The sequence below is a fragment of the Sus scrofa genome, chromosome 12 (assembly GCF_054392235.1).
Source record: "Sus scrofa isolate SSC_HxYL_T2T_F1_AM1 chromosome 12, Sscrofa_HxYL_maternal_Yorkshire_Landrace_v2.0, whole genome shotgun sequence".
NCBI lineage: Eukaryota > Metazoa > Chordata > Mammalia > Artiodactyla > Suidae > Sus > Sus scrofa.
In genome coordinates, this window is record NC_139394.1 from 15,497,541 (window position 1) to 15,518,109 (window position 20,569).

At 53.4% G+C, this 20,569-nt stretch overlaps 2 protein-coding genes and 1 long non-coding RNA gene across 38 annotated transcripts in view; 1 reads left to right on the forward strand and 2 right to left on the reverse strand.

The window, feature by feature from the left end:
• LOC146398065 (uncharacterized) overlaps positions 1-6,416 on the reverse strand; it is a 27,443-nt gene extending 21,027 nt beyond the window's left edge. Inside the window, exons 1-2 of the long non-coding RNA XR_014820998.1 lie at positions 6,289-6,416; positions 2,148-2,230 (exon numbers count right to left, since the gene is read on the reverse strand). This is a non-coding gene — a long non-coding RNA (uncharacterized LOC146398065). The remainder of the gene's footprint in view (positions 1-2,147; positions 2,231-6,288) is intronic.
• The window catches only part of CYB561 (cytochrome b561), an 11,150-nt gene extending 345 nt beyond the window's left edge, over positions 1-10,805 (forward strand). Inside the window, exons 1-6 of one of the 7 annotated variants that reach the window (XM_084982517.1) lie at positions 510-603; positions 6,930-7,147; positions 8,016-8,114; positions 8,296-8,431; positions 8,715-8,872; positions 9,028-10,805. In XM_084982517.1, coding sequence (XP_084838643.1) covers positions 6,943-7,147; positions 8,016-8,114; positions 8,296-8,431; positions 8,715-8,847 — 573 coding nt within the window. In that variant the 5' untranslated portion in view covers positions 510-603; positions 6,930-6,942 and the 3' untranslated portion in view covers positions 8,848-8,872; positions 9,028-10,805. 7 annotated transcript variants of the gene reach the window in all.
• A 1,487-nt stretch (positions 10,806-12,292) lies between these two features.
• TANC2 (tetratricopeptide repeat, ankyrin repeat and coiled-coil containing 2) overlaps positions 12,293-20,569 on the reverse strand; it is a 365,101-nt gene continuing 356,824 nt past the window's right edge. For 16 of the 30 annotated variants that reach the window (XM_021068130.2, XM_021068127.2, XM_021068126.2 and 13 more), the window contains one exon: positions 12,293-19,897. In XM_021068130.2, coding sequence (XP_020923789.2) covers positions 17,950-19,897 — 1,948 coding nt within the window. In that variant the 3' untranslated portion in view covers positions 12,293-17,949. The remainder of the gene's footprint in view (positions 19,898-20,569) is intronic. The other 14 variants (XM_021068131.2, XM_084984071.1, XM_084984070.1 and 11 more) reach the window with 1 other exon arrangement.

Below are 20,569 nucleotides of genomic sequence, written 5' to 3' on the forward strand. Positions count from 1 at the left end.
CGGGGCAGGGAGAGGAGAGGGAAGAAGCTGGGAGGGAGAGGAGGGAGACTGGAAGCGCTGAGGCCAGGCCGCATCCCCCTCCCGCGGCCCTGGGTCCCGCCCCCGCCCCGCCCTGCTCGGGAGAAGCCGGGCCTAGGCTAGGAAGCTCCCTACACCCACGGAGACGCAGACCCCATATGCCCCCGAACGTGGCGCGACCCCGAAGCCAGGTCGCGAGGCCAGGATTCGAAGGCTACACGAGCTCCGGTCTGCAGGTCGCGACACAGTTGCCAAGGTTCTCGCGCCGTGGCCCGTACCACGCGGGCGGCAGGGCTTGAGTTTGGCGTCTGGCGGGGCCGCCCCCTGACCGGGGACTAGGGGGTGCCGGGCCGGGTCGCATGTGCGCGGACCCGCAGGGGCACTTCCGGTCCCCGCCCCGCCTGCCGCGCAGCGAGCCCGGCGGCCAACCCTCCGCTCGGTTTCCATGGCGACGCGGTAGCGCGGAGGGCGGCGCGGCTCGCGGAACCGGTAGAGCAGCCCTGGCTCAGAGCTGGGAGCTCGCCGCCCAGTTGGTGGCGCGGCGCTGATCGGCGGGAACGAGGTTTGGGCCCGGCGACCGGCCAGGTAGGCGGCCTGCGAGGGTAAATGCGAGCCGAGACCCCGCGCTGAGTCGGGACGGGGTCCGGGTATGTGTGGGGGGGGGGGGACGGCGGGCTCAGGTGTGCCCTGCCTCGGGAGGGACCGCGCCCGCGCAGTGACGGGCCAGGATCCTGACGCCGCAGCCAGTTTTTCTCCTCCCCTCTCCGGCCGCCACACCTGCTCACCTCACCTGCTTCCCCGGCTCGGGGGCCGCGGAGCAAGGCCTGAGGTTAAAGAGCGCGTCCCGCTCCCTCCTGGAGCTGTCAGCCGTCCGCCCCGGGTCTGCCTGTGTGCGGAGTCTCTGCCCAAGTCACAACAGCACCATGTGACTCCAAGTTTATGTATGGACCCTCCGCTACCTAGAAACTAGGTAGCGTAGACGTGAATCAACCAACGTTTGCTACGACTGTTCCTTTGAAACCTGAAACTGCGCTGCTTCGCTATAGTGGCAGGGCCTCCCTCCTCTGCCCCTTTCCTCGTGGGGTAGGGAGTTTAGCCAGTAGATCCCTTCCTTGTTCTCCAACACCCCCAGCTTCTTAATGTGAGAGGAGTTTCTCATTTCAGAAATCCTTACTCCTTGGTAGGCTCTTGAACGCTGGGTGCAGGGGGTGCAGAACTGAGCTGAGGAAGCCATCTGCTGCTGCCTTTGACTCCTGGGTAATGGCAGGGCCACCTCCCCTCTCTGCCTGCCCTTCCCCCAGGGCACCGCACAGAGGAGGATCCATGTAAACTCTGGAGTCCCACACAGGTCTTTAAAGGCTGGCACCCTTCCCAAGTCTTTTTTCCCTTCTGGTTGCCCCTCTCTTCTCTCATTCTACCTAGACTGTCTGAGGATTTTCTAAAACTCATTAAATGAAGCTCCATCTGGATTCTCTTCCTTCATTTTCATAGCAAATGAAAAACAAAACAACCCACAAAACTTTGCTACGGTCTCACAGATATTTTGATTTCTCTTGTGAAACTGGACTGAGGCAGAAAATAGGCAACTTGTAAATGCCAAGGGGAGCCCAATGCAGAGAAAGGGCTCCCGCCCCACCCCCACAGGAGGAGCCTCCTGGACCTGAGTGACTGCTTTGCTTGGCCCACTGCTTCCCTGCCTGCGCCACCTGCCCTTGGCAAGCAGAGCTCGGGCGGCTTCTAACACCAGGTGGTCCAGCAGCACTAGAAGGCTTTGGAGGAGGAATTCACCCTGATCCAGGGGTTTCTGCTCAGTGCGGGGATTCACAGTAGACAGAAGGGGGGTTATGGATTTATTAGAGGGGGTCATTGTGCTATCTGCTGCCATCTGGCTCTCTGTGGTCCCAAACCTCATGTCAACAGCTTCTGATGTGTGACTTTTCCTAAGGTACTCTTAGGACAAGATTTAGTTTTTGTTAGACTGCTATGTAATTGAGCGTGAACTGTGTGGCAAGCACTGTGCCAGGCACTGGTATATGTTTATCCTGCTTAATCTTTGCTACAGGCCAGTAAAGTGGATCTCAACATCCTCCTACCTTGTGGAAGAGGCTCAGAGAGGGCACTTGGCTCACCTGGGTGAACACAGTCATGAACAGTGGGGCTGGCTTTGAAATCACATCCATCTGATCAGGGCTGCATTGTGACTTTCCCCTTCCTTCATAAAAAAAAAAAAAAAAAAGAATATTTTACAACTGCACTGATATAAAGACAAATACAATCCAGGCTGGATTAAAAATTAAAATATCTTCTTTAACCCAAGAAGCTTGTTTTTTCTTATGATTTTAACAAAAATCAAGGCATTTTTGGGGGGAGCCCTGGACCCAGCAGAGAAGTGAGCGTAGTGTCTGACTTGAAGCTTTGCTTTCTTCCTGGGGGTTGCTTGGGTGTGGGTGATAAGAAAGTGCCCCACCTAACAGCTCAGCCCTCATTTTGCCCTTTCTTTCATCATATTCAAGGACAGTCTAGGATAATTAGTTGTTCCCCCCTTTACCCATCAAAAAAACATCTTAACCCCCAACACAATCTTTTCTAACTCAATTAAAACCCTGCTGTGGATAAGGAGGGCTGTGGCCAGCCCAGGCTCCCTGCTTCCAGGCTGTGGGACGTGTTTGGTGTCTGGTCCCCATAATAAGATTAGGCCCAGTGGCCTTTCAATGAAACTCTGTGGGCACAGGGAGGGAGAGGGATGCTTGGCGCGTCCAAGCCCTACGGCAGCTCATGGCCCTGTCTGATTGCATTAAAGGGAATCTGACTGCAGGTGTGTGTGGGAGCAGAGGAGTGACTGTCACACAGCCTAAAGTTCCAGAGGCTGCTAAAGATCTGACATCCCCATCCTGTGCTCTGACAGGAAGGAGGGTGGCCGGGTAGGGATATACATGAGCCCCTTCTCTAGCTTCCTCCCGTGGCTGGCATATCTTAGGGGCTCCATAAGCAACTGAGTTGAGCAGTTCTTTGCTGTGGATGATTTTGGGCAAGTCATTTATCCTCTTTGAGTCCCACTTTTCTCATTGGGCAAACTGGGGTAAGGCTCCTGCTATCACAGGTTACTGCAAAGACTCAAGAGAGAAGTGCGGCAGTGCTGAGTACAGAGGGGGCTCACAGCTGTGAGGAGCTGTGCTCTCCAGTCCTGCCACCGTGGGAGTGCAAACAGCACTGGGGTTCAGACTCCCAAGGGAATTGAGGATGTGAGTTTTCAGTACAGGACACTAAAGCCTCATGTTGAGTCATCACGCTGTTCTGCTGTGTTTTGTTCTCAATGCCACCGAGGGAATCTCCATGTCTCGTCTCAGCAGATGCTGCTGGTGTCCCACAATTTAACTTAGTTCTGACACTGTCTTCCTGGAGACAGCGCCAGATCCCACAGGTTAAGGGCTCAGTCCCGCAAGACTGCTCTCCACCCCCATCAGATGCCAACTGCAAGCCCAGGTTGTCACCCGTGCCACTGACCAACAGGCTATAGATCAGAGCTTCTCACAACCCCCTCCTCAGGTTCAATTAACTTGCTAGAGCAGCTTAGAGAACTCAGAGGAACTTGTTAGATTATTGGTTTATTATAAAAGGAGGTAACCCAGGCACAGCCAGATGAATAGGTACACAGGGCAACGTCTGCAGCACAGGAGCTTCCATCCCCAGGGAATTGGGGTGTGCCACCCTCCTGGCATATGGATGCCTTCACCATCCCGGGAGCTCCAAACCCCGGCCTTTTGGAGTTTTATGGAGGCTTCATTATAGAGGCACAAGTGAATAAATTATTGGCTATTAATGACTGAACTCAATCTCCAGTTTTTCTCCCTCCCAAGAGGTCAAGGGTGGGATTGAAAGTTCCCACTGTCGTTTAGAGGCGGTTCCCCTGGTTTTCAGCCTCCTTTCCCAGGTTTTCCAGGGTCTTCATTAACATAATGCAAATTATGTGAACATAACAAAAGAAACGCTGATTGCTTTCTTCAGGTGGGAAATTCCTAGGGTTTTAGGGGCTCTGCCCATACATTTCATATTATAAATCAGTATCACCGTTACAAAGAGAACTGATTTCTGCCTGTGTCGTGAGGAGACTGGTTGGCAAGGAGAAAAGCTGGCTCTGGCCTGCGTCACCACGAAGCGTCTCGGGCCCCGTGAACGACAGTGATGGGTTGCAGCCCCGAGCTCCCCCTCTGTCCTCAGTGTCCCTCAGGCGGGGAGACTGTGGCAGGTTGGCCAGGGCAGAGCACGTTCCTCCTGCTCTTCCTAAGTCAGAGCTAATCAGATTCTGACTCTGCCCCGGGCTCTCGGGAGGAATCTAATAAAGGAGCGGAGGACAGCCTTTCCCGGTTCCGTATGCTTTTCCTGTTGGAGTTGGTGGCGCAAGGGATTCGATCTCCGAGGATCCCCAAGGGAGAGTTAGATGCACTCCCTGCCTTCAGGGAGCTCATGGGCACTTTAGCAGAGAGGCCCACACGAGCTTAACAGCCACCAGGGTAAGTAAGCGCCAGGCCAGCCTTGGGGACGCAGAGGAGAGGGGCAAAGTGGTGAACAAAACGCTGGCTTCAGGTCGTGGAGCGAGTCCTTGGAGGTGGAGGGACTAACAACGGGGTGTGTTAGTTAGAGCCGAGGAACCGGGAGCATCTCCTCCGAGTGGACGTGGTAGCAAAGCAGTCGGGGGTGCAGTTGGAAACTCAGGATCAGGTTATGCAGTTGGCACTTGACCGGCAAGCACTGGTGGCCCTTTGTGCTCGGTGGGGTGACATGACTGGGGGAGCTGGCTTTGTGCCTGTGCTTGGTGGGTCAGGCAGATTGAGGAGGGTAGGGAGACGGAGCAGAAGCTCCAGGCCCTCGCTTGGGTGGTGGCAATGAAGATGGCTGGGAGACAAGTGATGGCATGGCCTGAGGGAGAAGCCCTAGGATTTGGTGCTGGGACTAGAAGGGTGGCTGTGCCAGCAGCCTGGGAGGTCAGGAATGGCATGTGACTTTGAATGTGCTGAGTTTGAAGTGTTTGAGGGGAGTCTGGGTAGAGATGTTAGTGATAAAAATGGGGTTTGAGTTTGGGGGAGAGGACAGACTGGCACTAGATTTAGGAGTTAACCAGTGTGGAGGTGACAGATAAGCATGGGGACAGGAGTTTTAGAATAGGTTAGACTGTTGCCCAGACCTTCTGGAAATAGGTGTTCCCACCTGCCAAGGGTGTGTTTCTGGAAGATGATTTGAGAGAATATATTCAAAACCTGAAAAAGAGCCTACCCCTTGCTCAGGATTCCATTTCTCCATTTGGGAATTAATTAGACAAGTGTGCAAAGATGACCACATAGTGTTGTTTAGTGAAATTGAAAGCTGGCTAAGTATTTAACAACAGGAGATCCAGCGATTGAGTAAAATATGAAACAGCCACATAAGGCGAAGATGACATAGCCATATAGTCACTGACGTGAAAAGACGGGCATGATCTATCACCAGGTTAAAAAAAGCAGGTTAAAAATTGGTATGGTCCTGTTTCTATAAAAGAATCTGTATATTTTTAGAAGAAAAGGATATAAATCAAAATATTGATAAGTTGTAATTTTTCTTTTTTTGCTTCTCTGTATCTTACTGCAGGGAGTGGGTATTATTAACACCTGCTGCCCCCGTTTTAAACGGTGGAGTTGCCAACAGTTGTTAAAGGTGGCGGAGAGAACTGGGGGTAAAGATGGTCCGATCACCAGGAGGACAAGGCCAGGCCAAGTGGAAACTAGTTCTTGAGCCGCACAGGGTAGAGGGTGTGTGCTCAGCACTAGCGGGACCTCGAGACCTGTTACTCAAACGTCTCTGCCCGGCTGTTGTGCGCTGCTGCTGAGGAAGAAGCAGGGTGTCTCCACTGCAGCTGGGAGAGGCAGGGCCCTGGGGGAGGCGAGTTGGGGGAAACGGAGTGCCCGGCCCTCCGGGAACAGTGACGGCACCGAGGCCGAGTGAACCGAGGCCACCCACACTTGTTCACTGCCTGCCTCCTCCCTCTGTCCCTGGCTGCCTCTGCCACCCGTGTGGAGAGAACCAGCAGGTTCAAGGGAAAGAGCTGACTCAGAGGCCATCCTGAGATGGGGAGAGGCTGTGGACTGGCCCAGAACCAGGAATTGCCTTCCTCTGGCCCTTGAGTGCGGGTTCCTCCAGCCCAGCTGAGCCTCCGGTTCCTTGTCTGTGGGCCAGAGCAGTGACACATCTGGGCTCTCACAGGATCCTTGTGAGTTTAGTGACCCCAGGAGTTCTCACCTTGTGCATCTCAGAGAGGCCTGGCCTGAGGGAGGAGGTCCGCTGCTCCCGGCCTGGAGGGGAAGATGAGACAGGAAGCTCAACAGGCTGCTCAGTGGCTCCTGTCCCGTGTCCTGTCCTGCAAAGAGCACAGTCCTCCTATCAGGTGGCGCGGAGGGGGCTGCACGGTGGCAGGATCCTCTCATCTCCCCTTGGGAACTGAAAAGGCAGGCGCGGGGGGGGGAGGCAGCTGCCCACTTCATCCCCCAGATGTCCCTCATGATGCTCCCTGAGGGGGAAATCCCTGCACCTTCAAGGATTTTGCTCACGTCTCCGTATTTCACCTGGGGACCCACCTGAGAAAACACAGGGCCTCATGAGGCAGAAAGTGGAGCACAGGTCCTGGGCCCTCCTGCTCTGGCCAGAACGGGAGGACCTTTACCGGTTCCCCCATTGCAGGTACAAGCGCAGCCAGCGGTGGGTCTGTCCCTGCAGGACGGCTGGGCCCGCCTGTCTGCCTGCTGAGCGCTGGCTGCGTTGGCAGAGGCCTGGGGGAGTGGGCTTGGAGGGGGGAGTGGGCTGAAGGGGGGCGGCCGGGAAGCCTGGGGTGTGTATTCGGAGGCTATGGGCAGTTCTTCTGAGCCCTGCCGTCTTTCCTGAAGCAGCCGCCTCAGCATGGAGAGCCCTGCCGGCCGGACACCTGCCCCCAGGGCACTGCCTTACTACGTGGCCTTCTCCCAGCTGCTGGGCCTGACTGTGGTGGCCGTGACTGGCGCCTGGCTCGGTGCGTACCGAGGAGGCATCGCCTGGGAGAGCGCCCTGCAGTTCAACGTGCACCCCCTCTGTATGATCATAGGCCTGGTCTTCCTGCAGGGGGACGGTGAGTCCTGGGGGCCCTGTCACCTGAGGGAGGAGATTTTCGGGGACCCTCTCACCCCCGAGGTCTCTGCAGTCAGAGGAGGAAGCTGGCCTAGAGCCGGGGGACCCTGACGTTGGTGGGTGGCATGTCCTTTCTGACTTGTCCCAGCTCGTTCACCTCATGCTTCAGCAAGGAGCATCCAAGGGCGCGTGCACTTCATAGAGTGGAGGCCCAGGCGCTGGGCTGGGAGCCAGGATGTCTGCTGTAGAAGCAGTTTGAAATCAGGCAAAAGAAAGCGTGCGTGTGTGCATGCATGTGTGTGTGTGTGCGCGCGTGTCTCGGGGAAGATGTTGGACCTGGCAGAACGAGAGCTCTTCTCTCTGCGGTAGGATCCAGGCCGTGTTAGTCTCCCCCCTTGCCTGGAGGCCAGGGGGCCAGACCTTCTTCTGGTAACAAGAAAGCAGGATCCGCACCTGCTTGACCCATTCTTCCTGGAGGTGGTCCTGGTGACTGCCACCCCCCCAGCAGCAGAGTCCTAAGAGGCATTCTCCAGGCGGCCCTGGCCCTAAACCTCAGCTCTACATTAGCTCGTGAAGGAAAGGTTCTGCTTGCAGAATCAGGGGTTCCCAGCCAGGGAGCCTGCCTGCTAAACGCAGTGGACCCTGAAGCTTTGTGGCATCTCGGTGTGCCCGCAGAACAAGCCTAAGACACGGCCTGGAATACACAGGACAGCCGACCAGAGGTGGTGGGCGGGGGCGGGGGTCGTGGCACCTGGACGAGCCCCCAGTGCTCGGCCCCCCGGGCCTGGGGTGTCTCCTTAACGACCCGGGGCAGGAGGGCCTCGTGTTGAGGTCAGCGCGCTGTCACTCCCTTTCTCACGGCCCCCCAGCCCTGCTGGTTTACCGCGTCTTCAGGAATGAGGCCAAACGCACCACCAAAATCCTGCACGGGCTGCTGCACGTCTTGGCCTTCGTCATCGCCCTGGTGGGTGAGTGTCTGGCACGGCCTGCCCTTCCCCCGCCGCCGCCGACTCGGGAAGCGGCCGCTCAGCTGTCCAGCCCCCTCCCCCTCGAGGCAGGGACGCGGCCGCCGCGGAGCTGGGACCAGAGCCCACAAGTCCTGGCCAGTCGGGGTTCCCTCGGGTCACCTCCCCCCTCCCTCCCCGTCAGCCCTGTCCTCACGCGACCCCCGCCTCGGCCAGGCCTGGTGGCGGTGTTCGACTACCACAGGAAGAAGGGCATCGCTGACCTGTACAGCCTGCACAGCTGGTGCGGCATCCTGGTCTTCGTTCTCTTCCTCGCGCAGGTGAGTCCTTTCGGGGCCCCGCAGCGGCGAGGAGCTCAGGGGGCAGGGGTGCGCGCGAGGCCCTCCAGCCCGGCGGGCCGGGCGGCGTGCTGACGCGGCACGTGGACTTGGCCCAGGCCGGGCCTCGAGCGCCGGCTCGCGGTCCCCACGTGCTCAGCGCTCCGGCCTCCCCTCTCAAGCCCGAGGCCTCCGCGGTCCCCTAGACCGCTGCCCGCTCGGGGCGTCCTCGGGCTGTGCCGGCTGGCGCCACTCCGTCTGCGGCACCACCTGGCCTTTCCTCCAGTGGCTCGTGGGCTTGGGCTTCTTCCTGTTCCCCGGAGCGTCGTTCTCTCTGCGGAGCCGCTACCGCCCGCAGCACGTCTTCTTCGGCGCCGCCATCTTCCTCCTCTCCGTGGGCACCGCTCTGCTGGGCCTGAAGGAGGCGCTGCTGTTCCAGCTCGGGTGAGCGCCGCCTCCCCGCTGGCGCCGCGGGGCCGCTGAGTAGGGGCTCCTCTGGGGAGGGGGGCGCCTGGGCTGGGATCCCACGGCACGAGCGGCCCTCCCTCGGCCTCACGGCGACGCCTCGGGCGGCCTTTCCCTCCACCCCAACCCCGCAGGACCAAGTACAGCGCGTTCGAGTCCGAGGGCATCCTGGCCAACGTGCTGGGCCTGCTGCTGGTCGCCTTCGGCGCGGTCGTGCTCTACATCCTGACCCGCGCCGACTGGAAGCGGCCCCTCCAGGCGGAAGAGCAAGCGCTCTCCATGGACTTCAAGACGCTGACGGAGGGCGACAGTCCCAGCTCCCAGTGACCACCGAGCCGGGCAGAGGGGACGGGAGGCGGGGCCAGCCTTGCTCGCCTGGGCGCTGAGTTCCGGGGTTCGGGGCTCGGCCCCTCCGCCCACCGCTCCTTGCCGCTGCTGTCCTGAGTCCTGCGCAGACCCCCGCCGCTTGTGTTCCCGCCACCCCCTCGGATGAAGCAGCTTTGGCCCGGGGTTTCGGAGAGAGGTGGGGGGCAGCGCCTCCTCGAGGCAGCGGCTGCGGGTTCCGCGGGGCCTGCGGAAGCCAGGACTTGCTTTGTGTGACGCTGACCTCAACCCAGGAGTCTTGTTGGCCTGGCGAACACGCGCTCCGTCTGGGCCCAGTCTTTGGCCGCGGAGCCAGTGATATTATGTGTAAAATATGTTGGTGTTCAGGGCAAGGTTCCCCGCGAGAGGGGAGGGACTGGCCCCCAGGAAGATGTGGTTTTGGCCCAGCCGCGCTCTCTCGAGCCTTCCCTTTCTGCAACCCTTTACCTCCGGGGCGGCTTCGCCCGAGGGGACTTGGGGCGCCCTTGGCTGCTGAGGGCAGCCGCCAGAGGAGGAAGGAGATGGTCCCCCGCAGGCTGCTGGGGACTCTTCTCCCGCGGGGGCCTCAGCTAGCAGCTCCCCACCCTCAGGCGCTCACTCAGGGCTGTTTTGACGGGCACAGACCGTTTTGTTTTAGATGAAACCCGGCTGCTGTGTCATGGGGACGGTGGGGGCTGCCGGCTTCTGTTCAGGAGGAAAGCTTCATCCTGTCCTACCTGGCCCTGTCTTTGCAGGAAGTTGGACCAAGTCCGAATCAGATTAATCCCCCTAACCCCTTAAGTGTGTAATGCTGTTAGCTGAGTCACTCTTTGGCTTGAGTCTAGAAATAACGTGATTAGAGCATCAATCTTGTGCTCCTTGGACTTGGCGAATGTTCTCTCCTTGTTTTCCGGGCTTTGAGGAGCATGACACGGTTTAAGACAAAACACAGTTTACTTAAATGAAGACATTAATAAAATTTACAAAACTGACTATTGTTCTTTTAACGGTTGCCTTTTCCATACCGAAATGCTTTCTTAGAGAAAAAGGCTTGTCTTCCTTTAATGCTCGGATTTCTAAAACTTGGCTTTTGTGGTGGGTCCTGCCCCAGGCAATGCCGCTTCTCAGAGCAGGTGGACGTGGTCAGTGCCCTTCCCAGCAAGGGTGCCTGCCTCCACCTGTGGGCCCTCTGGCTCCACTGCAGCCCCTGCGTAAGGATGTTTGTGCTCTGCAATGGCATCGACTCCAGTAATTGTTTCATCGCTTGGTAGTCAGTGTTTACACGTGGGAAAACTCCACCTTAGACAAACATCCAGAGTACAATTGTGTATCTCCCTTGCCAGAATGTCACGTAGTGACATGGAACCTTGGCTTTGCAATAGAAGTCTGTAAAGTGGCCTGTTTGCCAAAGCATATGCTGGATGACTAAGGAGCCCAAAAGCCCCCCCCCCCCCCCCCGCAAGCTGATCCGTGGTGGTTTATTTTGCCTGTGGCTAATCTTCTATGAAGTACTGTTCTGTACCAATGTAGTGTTGGTGCAACAGATGATTCAATAAATGTCTACAGCAGATCTCTCAACTGTTATCTTCATTTACTTTGGAAATAAGAGGAGCCAGTGCTTTTAGCAGATACATGAAGTTAGCCTACTAAGGTCAAGAGAAATTGCTTATCCCCAGGCTGGGCACAGAAGGTAAAGTGATTAATGATGTTTATCAAGGCACAGGCTCTGAAACAGCCCAGTGACCGCCCTGACTCTGGACCCGGGGAGGGAGGCTCTTCCACATGGTTAGAGAAATTCTCTTCTTAACCCAGAGAGAGTGGGCTGGAGAGTGGAGATGTAAGGGCTTCGGCAGCAAGTGTCCTTAGTGTTCAGTTAGTCTTTTCCGTTTTTAAATGTGTTGTCATTCTTTAAGAAGAGGAGCAAAGCTTTGAGAACAAGCCGAGATTCCACTTTAGGTCAATTCCTGAGGCTGTGGCACATGTGTTTACAGTAAAGTTGGGTGTGATCTCAGATCTCACGGGGACGCACTGTGCTCGTGAAAAGCAGTGTCACTTGACAACTGAAAGACCTACCAAGGGGGCTCACTATGGAAAGGGACCCTGCCGCAAATCTCCTAAGGTAAATAATCCTTTGGTGACACGGGCTCTTACTTCCTAGCACTTTATTTTGTGTGTCAGATCTGGTTTCTAGTTTATCTGAGCCAGAGCCTGAGAAGTCTTTGCTTCCCCAGCTTTCGTGGTTTGGGGGAGATGGATGGAATTACACAGCAGGGATGTTTAAACAGAGTTCAACAGTCTGGTGTTTGGAGGAAGTGGTCTTCTTCCTTGCTTGTCCTCAAGCAGACAGAGGTCACAGCTAGGCAGGAAAGACCGAAGGATTCTGTCCTTAAGAAAAGGTCTCCAGCCAGTTGCAGGAAATGTGCGACCTCTCTATTCACAAGGCAGCTGCCTTGCCTCTGTATCGCGAGGTTTGGAAAGTCCGGCTGGATTTCTGAAGAAAGAGTCACTGGAAGCGGTGGGCTCCCAGCTTTAACCAAGTTAGCCTTGGGAACTATAGCTAGAGCAGTCCCCCCACACCAGGCAATGCAGTCTCTCTAAACTTAATAGCTCTGACCAGCAGCCCACTTCAGCCTTGGATTTTGGCACCGCAGTTGGATTGGGCTGAAGCCTCGGCTGTTAAAATGAAACGAGTGGAACTCAGGGCTCCCTTGGTAAGGCTGGGGAAAAACTCTTCCACCGAAGAAAATGCCTCCCTTTCTCAATGAAGGCAGTGAGCCCTGGCCGATGGGCCCTCAGAACTGTCTTGTCCATGGTTCTCTCGAGCACCTACCAGTGTCCAACTCCCAAGAGAGGTGCTTAGTAACTTCTGAGTGAATGAGAGCCAGAAGGGATGACTCTGAATGTCCCAAAGGAGACCAACCACATCGTGAGGAATCTGGCCTTTGCCAGGCGTCCTTGGGGGGAGGCCGCCTCAGCACTGCAGGCCTCGGGGACGGTGAGCCTGAGTCAGCTCCTGGCAGAGGTATAGTAATGAAAGGAGAAGGCAGCACAACGCCATGTTTTTCCAAGTGTTACCCATTTATAAATAAGTACATTTGCTTTCATACATACAGTTCATTGTACAGATGGCGATCTGTATACATGGGCAGGAAATTGCATTCATGTAACTTTTCACATCTATCTCACACAGCTCACATGTACAGACAATAAAACTGCTCAAGCAAGTACAGCAAAGGAAAATGTCTTTCCTTATACACAGGGGGCTAGATGCCTCTGCTGGGTGTGGGACATCCCCACTGCACGAGTTCACAACTGTGTGGTGTTCAATATATCAGGATAGAGAACAAACATGCATTGGATAATATACTGTACAGAGAAAGTCCTTTACATCTGAGTTATAGAAAACCTACAGGAAAACTAAGTGCATTAAAGCTTTTTCCAGCAAGTGTCTTCAAAGGACAGCAAAGAGGAAGAAGAATCAAAATCATAATAGTACAAAGCACTCTTTAATTGTCGACTGTACAGGTCTGTACTAATTAAAATCATCTTGGATTTGGAGGAGACAGAACAGAGATGAAGATGCTATGCTGGATGGAAGGAGGCCATGCCTGAGAATGGCACCTGCCCTGAGCCTGACGAGGAACCGGCCCCACTCAGCAGGAATCAGCCAAAGAAGAAAAAAACATTTCAGAAATAAAAACAAACCTCAAAAAGAAGTGTCATGTACAGGCTTTCCAAAATAACCTGTGAATGAAGAAGAGATCTGGAGCCAGCATTTCTAACTTTCCCCGCAGTAAGTTGGTTCACAATAAGGCAGGTACATTCAAGTACTGAATTTTCCAGAATTAACTCTCTCTGTCTGGTCCTGGGGACCAGTGGGATTGAGTCGAGTCCCCCTGACCAGATATTCTGGTTAGTGATGAGGCAAAAGCAAAATCCAGCCAGTAAGTGCTACAACGACAACACAGCAGTGAGGCTCCTTCCTTTCCACAGAGTAGGTGTGAAAAAAACGAGAGTGATGCTGGCCTGCGTCTGTACGCATCCGGCTAAAACCTGACGGGTCAGCTTAGTGGAGATATCACAGAGTCAGCGGGAAGAAACGAGATGATGTGGGTGAGGAAACATGAAAGTAACACTTGATTTTTGGTGTCCAATTACACGTTCATTTGGTACTGACTTTCAAAGCTCTGACTGTGGCCACTACCTGGCCACAAGCATCTCAGGGTGGTTCAGCTGCTGTGAGGCATTGGACACCGAAATGCAGGTTATCAACACTTCAGCCCTTGAGTGGTCTGTGTTATAAAAGTTGATGAAGACCCAGTGATTATTCAAGTAGCTCTGCACAGTGGCTCCACCAGCCCCGTTGTGCTTGTGTCCAGGCCCCCCAGCCAGCCACCTTTTCTTGGGAGCAGTCAGAGCTGAGTTCAAGGCATTGCATGGTGAAGGTTTCCATGACACGTCTTTGTAGGTAGCTCCTACCCCTAAGCCCTTTGTTCGTTGCTGTTAGTCATGGTAGATGGTCGGTCTGGAATTCCTTGAGGAGAAGGAGAAAAAGCCATGCCTCCCAGTGCACACGCAACTGGGCAGCACAGGCCTGGTGTGGGAGCAGAAGCAGGCGGCCTCTGCAGGGTAGCTTTTTGAGAAGTGGGCAGCCCAGGGACAGACAGGCAGGCAGAGGTGGGGATGGGGTGGGCACATCCTGCCCCCTGGGGGAGCCTGTTTCATTCTGTGGCAAAGATTCGATAAGCAACTGGTTTTGTCCAAGGCATTTCTGCAGTAGAAAAATAACTATCTTTGAATCAATCCATCCAACTGTGACACCTCTGGAGTTATAAAATTTGGAGGCTAAGAGGAACTGAGAGGGGTGCTCATGGAGAAGAAATGGGTGTCAACATACCCATCCATCCACCAGAGCAAGGGATTCTGGTCAACCTTTCCCAGCCTATGCCTGGCTGAAGGTCCAAAACAGGTAGTGTTCAAAGAGCTTATCTCACCACAGCTGGCACAGATGTGTGAAGACCACTTTCCAGGCCTTTGTTCCCTTCCTTCCCAAACCCTCTGAGCCTGTGGGCCTGCCTGCTGGCCTGGAAGCAGCTCCTCCAGAGATGCTGCCATTCTTTGCTACCAGACCAAGCCTGGTGCAGAGCCACAGTGACACCTAGTGGTGAAGTATGGTGAAACAAGGTGACGTCCACATAACCCACTGTCTATGACTAAAATCTAAGGAAAATACTTACGGATATTAAATTAGATACTGATTCATTTTTCTATTGGGTACATCTCTGCAATATAAAAATACCAACATTTAGAGATGGGGGTTCATAAACTTCTATACAATATAAGGACCGAGAAAACCTTTCTTTAAGCTGTTGTGTTTACAATAATTTAGGAAAAGTGTTTTAATAATCCAGGATTAACTAAATTAGCAAACTTGTATCTCTGGACAACAACCTGGGGGTACTGTACATGATTCTAATTAGTGGAATTTTCCTGAGCCTTCAAGTTTAAGTTAAACATATCTAGAAAGAGGGGCACATGGGAGAGGAACAAGAAGGGTCTGTGCTCTATTAACTTGGGACTTCAACAGAGCACGTCTGCAACCCGGACAAGATATAACAGCAGATACAAAATGGTCTCCATTTTGTCCATGCCAAATTCTCATGTTACACAGGTTTTCCCTTTACTTTGTAAATAAACATTAATTTTTAATCGTTAATTGTGTGCCTTACTGATCCAGTAAATAAAGTAACCATGTCTCAGGAGTCCCTAAGAAAATTGCTGGAAAAGCACTTTAAAATCACTGCAAATATTTTTTTTTTGTATTTAAAAACTCTTAATCTTTTTGATGCTTATATACAAGTTATTTCTTGTGCTATAAATGCTGTGATCCACTGCTCGCTTGCTTTCCTTTTTTTCCTTGAAAAATACACTAAAAGACAAGGGCGGTTTTTTGCTATTTTCTAATGAAGACATTACTCACACTTAAATATCCAGTATTTATCAGAGTTACAAATTCAAACAATAAAGTGCACCCATGTATAGACAGGATGTAATGGAAACCCATTAGTGCAAGAATGCTGGGTGAACAGAACACACAATTTGGTGAGAAACCTGAAAGCTCAAGTTTGTCACCACTGTCTCCATTTCAGGGATATGTGAATCGGGGGAGTGGAACTTACCAGTTTCATCTGAAAAATTTCCCCCCACCTGAAGCCAGGCATTGATTCAGCAAGTGGTGCTGGGGGAGAGGGCATCTCTAAGATACAGTACTAAGATCATCCCATGGCAGTGAAGTAGCAACACAGGGCATGGGCAGTCTGCTTACAGGGAAAGACTTTGTCTTCTGTTCCCATGAGGTCCAGTTGGCATTTCTTAGTCAAAAACAACTGGTGCCCAGGAGTGACATCCACTCCCCCTAACAATGGCTAAAAAAGAATTGCATTTTGACTGTGAACGGTTTAGGCATTTTGCCTTATAAGGCCTGGACCCTAAATCTGTCTGTCCTAGAAAATCCTAAGACACGTGCCAGGGAGAAGTGGCATCAGTGGCCCATTTGTAAAACCACAGAACCTGCTCCCCCACTCAGGTGAGTGCAGGTGGTATGTGTGGTGTTCCAAAAGAAAAGAAAAGAACAAAACAAAAAACCACAGGGGCACTTTTCCAACAGACCCTGGGACATTTTCAAAATGTAGTAGCAGCTCCTCAGTGAGAGGTGGTTAAAAAGGGTAAGAGGCACAGAGCCCAACAAGGCTGAGATGTGAACAAAAAAAGCCGAGAGGCTGCTGGGCTCCTAGGCTGATGCTAGAGCTGTACATTTCGTCTTCTGGATGAAAGAGAAAGAAGAGACACTGATGTCCACTCTGGTCTAGCTGAACGGGAGATAGTCCTTAAGCATCAGGGAGAGTGGACAGAGTCTGGTCAGCTCCGCTGCTCACTTCCAGCACAGAGCTACACCTCTCGTCCTGTCTCAGGCTTGGGGGTGGAGGGGTTCATCTACTGGGCAGAACCTAAGCTCGTAAAGAAGTGTTTCTGATTCCAGTGTCATGCTCTCCATATCTTAGTGATTCTTTCAGAGGACACTTACTATTACAGACGGGTCTGGTCACATCTGGATTTTTATTCAGGAAACTGCCCTTCCTGTAGCCCTTTACTAACAAGAGCAGAACGATTCCTGGAACAGAGAATGGACTCTCTTTAGTTTTAATTGCTTAGTTTGTTAATTTTAAGAGCTGATGTGTAGTCACCAGGCCTGTGCTAAGGCTTTGCTTTCAACGTTCTTGCTGTCCATCTTCTGCAGGCCTCAGGCATCAAAGGACTTGTTAGCAAATGACCACAAGACACAGAAGATGTGTGGCGGGTGACTGGGTCAGAAGCCTTGCTGTTTCTCTCATGTGTCCCCACCCGGGGCTGAAAAGGGTCTTTCTGCACCCTGAAACCTTTTGCTGTGTCTACTTTTTAAACATCACTCTCCAAACACGCCTCCCTCGTAAAAGAAAAGAAACAATCCTGTAATAATAGATAATGAAACTAAAGATCCTGAAATGGAGTTAGACAGCATCCGGGATGGAACGCAATGGCCCTGGGTGCAAGCTCTGGGAATAAGTCCTACCGTCCCCAGAAAATTCAGTTTCCTTCTCAGAGAACCAATTTTTCAGTATACCATCTGGGTTTAAAAAAAAAAAAAAAAAGAGGGCCAGTAGGACAAACCTGGCTCTAGGCAAAGATCCAGCTAACAGGATTACTGCACCAGTCACTCTCCAGGAAGAGTATGCTTTTTGTGGAATATGATGCTCAGTGACCTGTAAGGACCTAAAAAGTAGATTTCTCCAAAGATTTTCTATAGCCTTTCACTGAGAATCCAGAACAGTCTTTCTTTTTCTGTCTAGATATTTATTCTCTCCCCCACCCATGGAAAATTGGTAGCTTTTCACGGTCAGTTTGGCTAAAAACCCAATAACTCAGTGAATTATTTAAAAGTATCTATGATTCTCATCCAATTTCCTTGGCTGACTGAAATATTTAAAGGGCTGGTTGTTTTCCAAATGTTCCTAAAATGCCTCTTGGGAAATCACTGTGGTGACATTTCAAAAAAATTGTGTTGGTGTTTTCTTACTTCTCTTTCCCCTTGATCCTTCACCCCCATAGGAAGACCAGCGATAATCTACATGAACATTCTAGACTGATGGCTGCAGGGAGCTGGCGGTCCAGGGGAGGAGACCATGGCACACGAACACACTGGGGCTGCTGCTATCTGGGTCACGCTGGATACGAAGGCAAAGGCAAAGGGGGCATCGCACTCTTTCTAAAGTTCCTAGAGGAAAACGACCAAGAACATCTTATTTTTGTAAAAAAGGAGAAAGACAGTTACACAACAAGAACATCAGTGAAAGCGATTGTCTCCTGGAAAAAGCTGACCAGTGTGTCTGATCTCCCTGGGTGAACGCACACGGCACGACTATCTCCTCGATGGCATCGCAAGAGAGGGAGAGAGAGCGTGTGGCTGGGGCACAGACAAGAGAAACCGAAGTCCTGGCTCACCGGAGGCCAGCTTCCCAGTCGGCTGCATGCAAAGGGTTTCAGCACGTGGGCTGCCACCTCTGAACACCACGCAGAAACTACATGAGAAATTAAGCCAGAGAACTACCTCAGATGTGGAAACCAAGCCTGAAAATGTGCAGTGAAAACATATGGGTCTCGCTCCAACCAACGGTCTTTTAAACATTAGACTCCACAAATGGTCTCTTTGGTTTGATAGGGGAGGTCTGCCCTTGTCGAGAGTCCCGGGACAGCTGCCTGTACAGGTTGTCCTGGTATGCCTGAGCCACGGGGAGGGTCCGCGCCACCTTCACGTCGGGGTACGAGGAGCCCTGGCTGACTCTCTCCAAGAGGTCTCCGCGGGACCCGTTAGCCAGCATCCCGTGGGGGCTGTAATATTCGTCCTCCAGCAAATGGCCATTCTGTGCATTGTTGGTCTTGTTATAAAAGGCAATGTTGCTGATGGATGACGGCGGGCTGAAGGACTCGGGCTGAGGCAGGTTGCCTGGCGACGTGGGACTGAGAACGGTGTCCACTGAGGACACTGCCCAGGTCCGATTCTGCTGGTGAAGGTGGGGGTACTGCTGAGTCCGGGCTGTTTTATCTATGATCCCCATGAATGGTGTGGTCCTGGATCGGGTGGGCTCACTAGGGTAACCTCCCTGAGTGGGAGACACGGGCGACAGCTCATCACATGACCGATCGTAGGCCGGTTTCAGCGGGATCTCCATCTGCTGAATGGAGGAAGATGGCCGGAAGGTAGGAGTCAGGTTGGCGGCGGATGAGATACTATTGCTAGACGGAGAGAAACGAAGGCCTACGCTTTGGGAGTGCAGCAGCGGCCTGGGAGTTGGCGGGTGGGGCTTGATTTCACTAGGGTTGACACTGATAGGTCTTCTGATTAGATGCGACACATCAGGGGAACCTAGCTGGCTGGAGGAACGCTCCAGATCTAGTTTTGAGTGACAGACCGGGTAATAGGATGCAGACTGGCTACGCCCGATCTGCGGCGTCTGGCTGTATCGCATGCCGCCTCGATAGGCTGAGGAAGGCCGCTGAGGAAGGTCTTCTTTGGCCAACCCTCCGTGCTGACAGATGGCACCCGCACTCAGGCTGGCCTGGACATGCTGCACGGGTCGCCCATCCCCTACAATCCCCCCGATGGACCCCTGGTAAACCAGCCGGCTCTGACTGACTCCTATGTCTCCCTGTGAGGACTGGTATTTACTAGCCATCGAATGGGCCACTTGGCCATAGGCCCCTGTGGAGATGACGGTACTCGAATGAACAGCGGAGCTGGGCTGGTTGCTTCTCACGATCTGGGCTTTGGCTGGCTGGAGCCTGAGCCCTTGCTGGGGAACGGCCACAGGAAGCTGGGGCATCTGGTAGGGCCGCTGGGCCATTTTGGACAGAGGAGATTTGGGTCTGCCAGGAAGCTGACCAACACTCGCTTCTTGCTGATAGCGCACAGGGGAGCCTGACTGGGACCTATAGACACTCATGCTTTCAGCGGGAGGGCTGGCCCGATACTGGGGGCCTCTGCGGAGGGGGGAAGGGGGAGGACTTGGGTACTCCTTGCCCTGCCCTCCCACGGGAGGGGGGCTAAAGCGGTAAGATCCGCCCTGATGAGCGGGGGAAGTGTGCGGTGGGCTGGGCCTGTAATGCGAGTTCTGGTGAGTCGGGGAAAGAGCAGGTGAGGTGGACTGAAAGCTCTGCCTGGTGGGAGAACCCACAGAACTACTGGACCGGAAGTCAAAAACCTGATGAGAGCCCAGAGGTGAGCTAGAGATGTAGGCGGAGTCACGGTGGGCTGGAGAGGAGGGCGGGCTCTGGATGATAGGGAGCCCCTGGCTGGGCCGAGCCTCCGTCTGGAGGCCAATGGAAACATTCTCAACATCCTGTTCCAGGTACTCCTCCTCGAATATGTCTTGCACCGAGTAGATATCTTCATGCTGGGGCTCGGGCTCTGTCTCTTCCGGTAACTGCTGCTGAGGCTGCTGTGGCGGCTGCTGCTGCATCTGTCTACACTCTTCCTCCACTCTCAGCAGAAGTCTCTGAATCTCACGGTTGTTTGGACAGAGCTTGATGGCCTCGTTCAGGTCCTCTAAGGCTGCTGCAAACTGTCTGCTTGACAAAATGTAAACATAGGAACTGGAGTTATTCTGAATCCACAGGAATCACCAAGAGCTGAGAACACGGTCACTATGTCAGAGAACTCTTAGCATCTGGGGGTGTGTGTGTGGGGCTTTGGTTTCCTTTGATTTGTAAGGAAGGAAATAGGGAGGCTGTCATTCCAGAAGAATCCAGAATGATTCCCTAGGCCGTTCAGCCTCCATCTTCCTTCTGGCCTCCCTGGGATTAAAGAAATGTCCCCATTTAGTCAGGCCAGCCAGGCCCTTCAAGAAGTTTCTCTTAGTGTCCAAATGCACACCAGGTAGTGTGACTGTTGGGTGGGGTTGTCATTTACAGGGTCACTGTCAATTAGCTTAGGAACAAAACAGTAACTACAATATTTAAAAATCTTGCTGATCCAGCAGAATTTTTTCTTTATATTTTGGCTTCAGTTTTCAGGCCTGTTCCATCCTAGGCAAGGACCCTGTCCTCGGCTCTTTCTACCCCTTGCCCCATGGCGCTGCTGCTCCTCCTCTGTTCTGCTACACGGAAGCTGGGCAGGAACGAGGCTTGCTGACTAGGATACTCAGATTCTAATGTACAAATAAGGACACGAACTCTCAGAGACATTCCCATCCTCTCTATTAACACTGCCCAGGAAGGGGGCAGCTGGCCTGGTGGGGAAGA